At 37.3% G+C, this 9,665-nt stretch overlaps 1 protein-coding gene across 2 annotated transcripts in view; it reads left to right on the top strand.

Annotated features, from left to right (window-relative positions):
- Positions 1 to 6,732: 6,732 nt before the first annotated feature.
- The window catches only part of LOC116844602 (ankyrin repeat domain-containing protein 16-like), a 4,984-nt gene continuing 2,051 nt past the window's right edge, over positions 6,733 to 9,665 (top strand). The window contains exons 1-3 of one of the 2 annotated variants that reach the window (XM_032816372.1): positions 6,733 to 6,841; positions 6,912 to 7,223; positions 7,669 to 7,932. In XM_032816372.1, the coding sequence (XP_032672263.1) occupies positions 6,914 to 7,223; positions 7,669 to 7,932 (574 nt within the window). In that variant the 5' untranslated portion in view covers positions 6,733 to 6,841; positions 6,912 to 6,913. Of the gene's footprint in view, positions 7,224 to 7,668; positions 7,933 to 9,665 lie in introns of both variants that reach the window. The other variant, XM_032816371.1, reaches the window with a different exon arrangement.

The following is a 9,665-nucleotide window of genomic DNA, read 5'->3' on the forward strand; positions in this document are numbered from 1 at the left end:
GCCAAATATAACTTTCTGCGAAATATTCGTGACGATGAAACACAGCATCTTTCGTGCGATTTGCATGCAATGGCACTCTCTGTTGCAAATTGCGTCACTAATAGCAGCAGTCGGTGCTATTAGTTATTAACTGATTCCTTTGGCGAGATTATATCTGTATTGCTATAACTGGCCACCAGTTATAAGCATAATATTTCAGTGAAGGATACTCTAATTATTCTTTAGCGAGATAACTGATCTGATATTTCACCCGCTTCTTGTCATTACATAAATCCATGTACACAAATCTCACGTAAATTTGTCACATTAAAGTTTCCTTGCCGACGTGAAAAAAATAAAACCCGGTAGTGGATACAGAATCGCGGACTAATCAAGGTAAATATAGGAGAATAAGGATAAGAGCAACGCAACCGAGTCCCGATAATTCCCTAAATAAAAGATCGCTCACACGAAAAGCGCGTGACGTCTGGTGAACTTGCTGATACAAATACCAATCGACCAACGACGTCGTGACGATAAACCGAGCGCGCGAACGGCGCGGAATAAATAAAGAATCGGGCGTTGCGATGTAGGGCCGAGAGAGGCGATTGTCGGCGTCGTCGTCGACGAGCGAGACGTGGCAGTCCGTGCCATCGGCGATCCACGCCCCGCTGACTGGACTGTTTTTTATTGCACCGCCGCACCCGAAAGATCGACCCGGGGCCGGAGGAAGTTTCCTCTTTCGTTGGACGAACGGCGGAGGGACGCGCGGCGGGGGAGAGGATGTCCCACGCGGGGGCGGACGAGCGCGCGCCGGAGTCCCGCGTCCGGTCCATCCGGTCGATCTGCCGAGAATGAGCGCGCGGGGGGTGAAGTCACCGCCGGGGAGAAGCCACCCCGTGTCGACCTTTTTGCGCCATCGCCGGTGCACCGGTGATGACACGACCCTTGATTGGCGTGGATCCGCGTCACGGCTCCACGGATCTCGATGAATGTCAGTGTCGACGCGGAGATCCCGTCCGCGCGACGTTGAACCCGAGACGTGCCTCGACTGCTTTGGCACTAAACCGGAAAACAACGAAATAGCTGGGTCCTCTTTCTTCAGTGGTCAAATAAATGTTGAAGACTGAATGGGGAAAGTAGATGTACTAAGCAAAATGTAGATACACGATTACAAATGTGTAGGTACGGTTGAATTTTTCAAAAAAGAACGCATGTGTTAAAAATATACACGGATATGTAAATTAAAATACGAATGCACTCATCTTAAGAGATTCTGATGATACTCGCACCGCTGTGATTTAGATTACACAACCGCTATCAGTGTAGACCGGCTAGTTTCTACGAGGCGTGTCCGGAAACTAAAGATACAAAGGCCTTAAAAAAATATTTATTCAAAACTTTCACTAAAAATTACATAAATGTATATATTTTCATCTTTTCCACATAATCTTCATCAATGTTCAAAGATTTGTTCAATCTGGGAAACCAGTTTCTATATCCCTGAATCATAGAAGTTTTTTGCCAATGCTTGAAATCAGGTCATGATCTCCTTTTTCATCTCATCATTGTCGTTGAACTCTTTCCCGACCAGATGTCTCTTTAGATGAAAAAACAAGTGAGAATCGCAGCCAGACCCTGATTCTCTATACGGTGAAGGATCCAAAACATCCCATGCTGAAACTGTTCAGCAGCGCAGTGGTGACACGCACGGTGTGGGGTCGTGCATTTGTCATGGAGTAGGTAGGGACTATAAACAGCAGTAATTTGTCAGTAAGTATCAGCTGGGCGGTCACCTTTTGCGTTCAGAAAACGCATCACAGAACGAATCTATCACCTGGCGAGATCTTGGATAGGCGCTGTCATTCTAAATATTCATCATTCACTACACAGAGAAAAGAACATATATTCTTTGTTAAAAAATTATAATTATATTATGAAAATTATATATTTTTGAATAATGAGAATATATATTTTTCTTTGTAAATTATACACACATAAAATGTATTGATGCAAGTAACTTATCTTCATATAATATTATTTTAAGATTTACATGTCTAAAATAAAGATATTTCCAAAACAAGAATGTGTATTTCATCCGGATACTCGATTGTTATTGAAAATAATTAGGCATCCGGATTTTTGACAACATTAATTCGTGGTCGCACAATCGACCGTGCTGGTGAAGGGAACATAAAGAACTCAGTAATGATCGTCCAAGGGAATCTGTTTTCGTTGCAGCTCCGCGATAAGAGACGCGCCCTTACATTGGCCCTTACACTGGCACACGCCACAATCTATTGGCGATACGATCAATTGGCGGATTAAATACGAGCAGACGGGACTTCTCGCTCGCGCTTGCAAGGCCCGTAACTTTCTTACGGTGTCATCGCGACGCGCTTTCGATTTTCGCCCGGTCATCGAGTCTCATTTAAAGAGGAGGCGATCCTCGTTAGAGCAGCAAAACCGAGGTGATCGACTGCCTGACCCTCCGGGCGAGACGCCCACTCGATACCGCGCTTTGATCCGCGGACAAATATCTTCTCGTTTAACCATTTAGCTTCTCATTTGCCATTTCTTGGCCTCAGTCGAGCATCACGAGTCTCAGTCGCTGTGCAGTTCCGCGGCGGTTCCGCGGCGGCGGCTACCGTGACAGAATGCGGACACACCGTGACGAGACGAGGGGAAGGAGAAGATGGCGCGATCGCCATTCCGCTATGCGATTCCGTATTTTGAGAATCGTTTCGTAACCGGAGATTGATGTTCTTTGGCGAGCAACGCCGCCGCGCGATGAACGCCGTCTGCATATCAAGCTGTCCCGTAAGCGCACGCGTTGCACATGCATATATATGCACACGTATTTGCCTCCCCTACGCTCGCACGTCGCCAGTCTCTTTTAATCCTCTTTTTTTAAATCGCTCATGTATACATAGCCTTAGCCGTTACTCCAATGGCACTGTATGAGCTGGAAACGATGTTTCATACAATCAAGCTGCTACAGCTTCCCATTTAGGGTTGATCACATCCGGTTCAGCAATACACCAATACTGATTTCCAGCTTCAATATTGCCTGGTAATACAACCGTCCTGGCACTAGTGCAGTGTCGGATGATAACTTCGGCCTGGTACTGACAGATGATACTGATCCAGACGTTGTTAGCCAGTACTGGCTCAGCCAGTACTGTACTAGTTTCACTATCGGTCCAATATTGGCCGAGTACTGATTACCAGAGTACAGGCAGTCAGTTATTTGCCAGTTCTAGCCAGGTATTAATTGGCTGTCAACCGTCGGCCAAGCTTTAGTGTTCCCTTAATGCCGGATTATATTATGTGGATATGTAAGAAGTCATTTATCAGTGATGGTCCAACACATAAGAATCTTAGTCAACAGTTGACTGCCATAGTTTTGCCCAAACGTTGGCATTGTTGTAACGTCTGGCGACCCTATAAGGATCGCTAGAGAAGAACGTTCCTAAAATTGTTTACATGTGAAAAGCTTCACGTGATAATTGTAAATCTAAGAAGCACACGGGGAAATATTGTAGTAAAAATTACGTTAAAATTATAATTCTTTTTACAATGATCTTTTGTCAAGCTAAACTTGAAATTGTAACATAAATTATTATGAAAATTACAAAATTGACGATCTATCTGGCATACAACGTAAAAAAACGTCCAAATAATTATAATAACTTCTTAAACAGCCAAATGTACATAATATTTTTAAACAAATATATAGTAACTTCGGTCATAATTCTGCATCGTTCAAGAATTTTGTTGGAATCTTTGGCTATAACATCTTTTCCGTGTAGAAAATATTTTTTGCGAAGTTACTGTCGCGTGAGAGTTCACGTTTGACTTTACACTATAACATCATCATATGATTCGATACTAAGTACATCAGACGGTACGAATAAGTTCGAAAGCCGGGGAAGAATATTACATCACAATTCAATTACTTTCAAAATTCAGTTAAGAATTTATTCTACTTCTTCCAGAGAACATTCTTTGCGGTGTCATATTTAAAATGCGAGCTTTCAATTTGTATCCCAATTATCCTGTGCGCAGATTTTGTGTCTTGGTTTTTAGCGAGCGACTTGCATATTATGCATTGGGAGAAACTTGATAGCACGACACTCGGCAATCGATACAGGCGATGAAGCATAAACGAGCGTATGAATTAGTGATGTAACCGCGGGAGTCTGATTACTGTGCGCTTTCGGACACGCCGGCTCGGTTAAGACGAACAGAAACAGGGGGTGTCGAAGGGGCGCGCATTAACGCCTCGTTCATTATTCATGTGTGAGAGCTAAGCTCGCGCGCGCGTATATGTATATCCGTAATTTCCGTGCGCGCACGACACGAATTTCGTTTCGACGCGTGCACGCAGGGAAATTGTCGCTTACGTTCGCGTTTCACCCCTGGGACCGTTTCATTTGTGCACCCTGCAACAAGGTTGCGCAGCCCACCCTGTCGTGGGTGAGCGGTAGGTGCAGGCAGTTTTCAGTAATATTCGTCGAATGAGAACTTCGTCGAAAGTAATCCACGGCGACATTCAAATTTTACAGCAAATGGAACCAGTTTTTATGTTAGCTGAAAAACTCTAATGTGCTAATTGCGGGAGAAATGAAATAACAATGTAATTGTCGAAATAGAGGTGAATAAGAAGATACGCTTCTGAAAAAAATCTAAAAAACATTTACACTCATTTCTTTAATAACATTTCATTGTACGGAGAAAAGAATTTATTGTATTAACGTGAAGTTTGATTTTAATGAACGAATCAACGCGTTTTATAATAGTTACAGAATTTCTGGCTCTTGACTCAAATTTGGTCCTAATAAGCAAAATTCTCTTTTCTTCAACCAAAACGTGTTAGCTTGTTCGTTACCACAAACTTTTTTCTCCAATGTATAGTATTATCATCTGCTACATATTCCAATGTACACAAGCATACAATGGAATGTAAAGATACTCTAATATTTAGCAAGAAGGATAAAATTTCCCCTGCAAGTTTCGATTTTCACTCACTTCTTCAAACTTTGTGTCAATGTAAAACTTTGTGTCAATGTAAAAAAACATTTGATAAGAATATTTGATATCACATTGTGATAAATAAGAATAATAGATTATTTTCGTAAGAAATATATATTTTCTTCAAATTAATAACGTATGAAACGTTTTTATATATTAGAAATGTCATCTAGATCTTACATTATCCGACAGCACTGACTTTTTCATGTGCCCAACGCTGCCGCACAATTGAAGAATGACGTAACTATTTGTGCTTTGTCATGAAATCAGCTTGCGCAAATATATCAATACTTCTTGAAAGCTTCTTCAAAGCTTCTTCAAAGTCTGATATAACCACACATGAAGAATTTATACCAACCAACAAGAGACCTGTCGACAGACCGACCGAGAAATGACAGAAATATGTGTATAAATGAAAGAATATTTAAGTTTTATAAACTTCTTATCTTTAGACGGACTGAAAAGTTAGTTAAAAGTTAAATATGTGTATAAATAAAAGAATATTTAAAAGGATTTTATAAACTTCAGAAATAATTTGGGAATGCATAAAAGGTTATGAAAGACGGCCAGGACGAGAAGAAGGATTCGTCATGATGCACGAGATCTCTCACCTGGACGAAAATTCCTCCGTGCAGGGCGCGTTAAAGTAATGGGTGTGACCGTGATCGTATCGCACGGGTTTGTTTAAATAATCGAACGTTTCGGGACCGGACAGCGTATCTCCGTGTCGGCATCTGGCCAGCCAATATGTATGATAATTCGAACATGCCTACACCTCATAATGGAGCCTGAATATGTGTGCGCCTTTGATCCCTACCCTTTTCGTTCTATATGTCTCCTTTCATACGTAACTGGGAAATCCTCGGTGCTTACAAAGATATAAATGTAATACTTATTGAAGAATTTTCCAAGTAGAATGTATCAATGCATATACGTTATACATAACGCTCAATATTATTTTCGAAATCTGAAACATTTATACAACACGTAAACTCTGCGCGATTTTTTATTCATAGTTACCTATACGATAAACAGTATATATTTTAGTAACGTTAGTAAGTTTTGTTAGACTATCAAAGTAATGAATTGCTATTTATTTATCTGAATATTTTTGCAAGTATATCAATATATTAATCTAATTGTTTCTCTCTATTTTTAAGAATTATGGAATAATAACACTACGATACGTTCGAAATATTTATTATTTAAAAGTTTAAGATTGATATGTTGATATAAAATATATAATTATTTAATTATATATAAATATATAATTATTGTTTCCTATTATTTATTATATATATATATATATATATATAATATATATTGTACAATATAATAAATAATCTATATGGTATAAAATATAAAGTATATTTGTAATATATCGAAGGTAAAAATGGGAGCTTTGAATACGGATCTCGTTCGCGTCGATCAGTTAAATATCGACTCTGTCCGGTGGTTATCTAATAAAATATAAAAAGTAAATAGAAGAAAAAACGTTCGTGTTTGTGTCTATTTCTTCTTTTTTTCCTCTAAATTGTGCGTATAAATTATTATAAATTAGTATCTCCGAAGATAATTCGTATTTCGTACAGAGTTCGAGAGTTATCGAAGCGTTCCGTCATGACCGACCGTCAGTAACTACATTGTGGTGCTAAGCAATACTCAGTTGATGCTACGAGTATGCTACAGGAGCACCGTCATTACATCGATAGTAGTCGTCACACAAGTTTGTGAGCTTAGTCGTCTGGCGCCAGCACGCGCCGGTCGCTCCAGCTGAAAAGTGACGTGTGTTTATGACATGTGTTTGCTGTTTCATTAAATAAAATTGGTAACGTTTTAAAGACGAAGTCGAGTTAAATATAATTCGCATGGTTCTCAAGGCATGTTTCATAACGTAGCAATGACAGACGTTACCAGTGTGTCACGTAGTTTCTTGCGTGCGTGCCAAAGCGGAGACGTACGTAGAGTGGAAACCCTCGTTGTAAAACATGGAATTTGCGATTGGTGCGACTTCCGACACTCGGACTCCGGCGACACCGCGCTGCACGTGGCGGCACGAGCTGGCAATATGAACGTGGTGAAGTACCTGTGCGAGCATTTTGATATGCCGACGTTTAAAGTCGACGTCGCCAACAAGGATATGAAGAGGCCTTTGCACGAAGCCGCGCAATTTGCACGAGAAGACGTCCTAAAGTATCTATTGGAGAAAGGTGTTTGTCGCACTTTTTTTCCTCATAAATTATACGAGCCATACATCCAATCAAATTTATTAGTAATACTTGATAATACCGAATTGGAAAATGCTATCGAAGTCAATAAAATTTAAAAATATCTAGAAAATAATTGTTAAAAAAATGAATATCGATTCATTAGTAATAGCATGAATAAATTATAATTTAATTTTCTCTACCTGGATGAAAATTCTACAAAAATACCCCATTTATTTTATTAGCGTCTGACTCATTTATACGTTTTCTCATTGGATTTTTATAATTAAATTGTACTAATTATATTACGTGCATTTTTTATATTATGCGTTTAAAAATCAATTCATATTTTAAATTTAATCGTTAACTTTTATACTTAGATAAATAAATTACTTATGTTGAATTATGGATTTAATTTACGCTATATATCATCGTACGATTCGTAAAGGTGCGTCGGTGGACGCTTTGAAGCGCGGCGATTGGACGCCTCTGATGCTCGCATGCACGAAAAGCGGCCACGCAGCTTTCCAATGCATCGTTACCCTTCTGATGGGTAAGGCTAATGCACGTTTACGCAATAAAGACGGCTGGACGCCGTTACTCATCGCTTGTCGAGCCGGTGATGAAAACGTGATCGATTTATTATTGACGCACATGCCAGAGTCCATTGACGATCGGAGCAATAATGGTCGCAGTGCGTTGCACATTGCTGGTAATTGTATATGCTTATAATAGTCATTAATAAATATCATTATAATAACTTGAATAAAGAATAACGAGATGTGAAAACTATAAAAGAGGTTGTAAGAATGATAAAAAATATCTATTATCGGCAAATCTAAGAATAATTGAGCTTTTTTCATAAAAACTACTTTTTATTCTTAAGTATAATAATAAATATCGTTCCAATTTCTTAAAAAAATAATAAAATATGAATATGAGTATGAATAATGAATATGAATATGAATATGAAAGTATGAATAATGAGTATGAATATGAGGAAAAATAAATTTTATTCTTTTTAAACTAATTTTAAGCTGATTTCACGAAACAAGAATCTTTCGATAATACTTAATGAAAAAAATCATGTTCCATCATATCACTATCTTCAATAGAAAAAGTCGCATCAAATCAGTCTCGACATTCGATATTTAAGGTGACGCCATCACATATCTAATAAATTTATTAGCAATTTTTTCTGACACTTTTCTGCAAAGTTTACGTCATATTGGCTGCACATAAAATAATTACAAATACATGCATGATCGTATTAACGTTTATTTATAATAAAATTATTATGTATTATTAATTATTGTGGGCATATTAAAATAAGATGCTTCGCGCTGTCGTCAAGCCTAATACGACGAATCTTTATTAGCCGAATTCTTACGTTATTGAGGAATCATTTGTTATCGCTCGCGTTTTTCAGAATTGATCGTTTCTCTGAATTTCAATGGCTCTCGCTGTATTAGCGTCCTCACATTATTTCTAAACAGAATATTTAGTTATTTAATTATTTAAGTATTATTTATAGTATATTTAATTATTTCTAAATAGAATATTTTTTGACCATGTCTTTGCTCCGTAAATATCTATATATACATAAAATCGATAATGTCGATAACATGACAATATTTTCGATATTTTTAGTTCTATCTAAACGAGGCCATTTTTTATCAGGGTTCGTCATCCACTTTAATGTTCTTTTAAAGTTTTGAATGAATAATTGGCAAATATACGCGAATATATATCTGGAAAGTATATACCTACATTGGATAAATCAGGATCCGGGATATTCCGATTCTCTTCATTTAGTAAAACGTTTCGCTTATCTCTTACACTTTTTTATCCTTTTCAAATATTTTTGCCCTATTTTTTTTAATATACATAACATATAACGCATAATAATATAATATTCAAATATCTGAATGTAAAAGCTTTCTTGATATCTTCTTCCTCTTAACATTTTTATACCAACCAGAACAATACATACGTGCACTACGCGCGCGCTATTTAGCTAATAAAAAACAGTAAAAAATATAAAATAAAATAAAAATTAAATTAAATTAAAATATATTTTAATTAATTAATAATTATATTAATATACAATTAATAAGTAAAATTTTGATATAACGTATAAAAGAAATTAGATATAACTTTAATATATTTTTCATTTTGAACTTTTAAAAATACCTTCTAAAGTACGTTTCTGAAAAAAAAAACGTTTCTGAAGTAATATTATACGTGTATAATTGAATTGTATTTTTTGATAAAATTCATTTCAGATCAAATAGACATCATGTACATGGCGCTGTAACAAAACATATCAGTATTTGAAATACATTTTATTATTAATTGAACACAATAGAAACAAAAAGACGCGGAGAGAAACACACAGAGAGAGAGAGAGAGAGAGAGAGAGAGAGAGAGAGAGAGAGAGAGAGA

This window comes from Odontomachus brunneus, unplaced genomic scaffold, assembly GCF_010583005.1.
Source record: "Odontomachus brunneus isolate Ranch 3 - 2012 unplaced genomic scaffold, Obru_v1 Obru_scaffold_043, whole genome shotgun sequence".
Taxonomy (NCBI): domain Eukaryota; kingdom Metazoa; phylum Arthropoda; class Insecta; order Hymenoptera; family Formicidae; genus Odontomachus; species Odontomachus brunneus.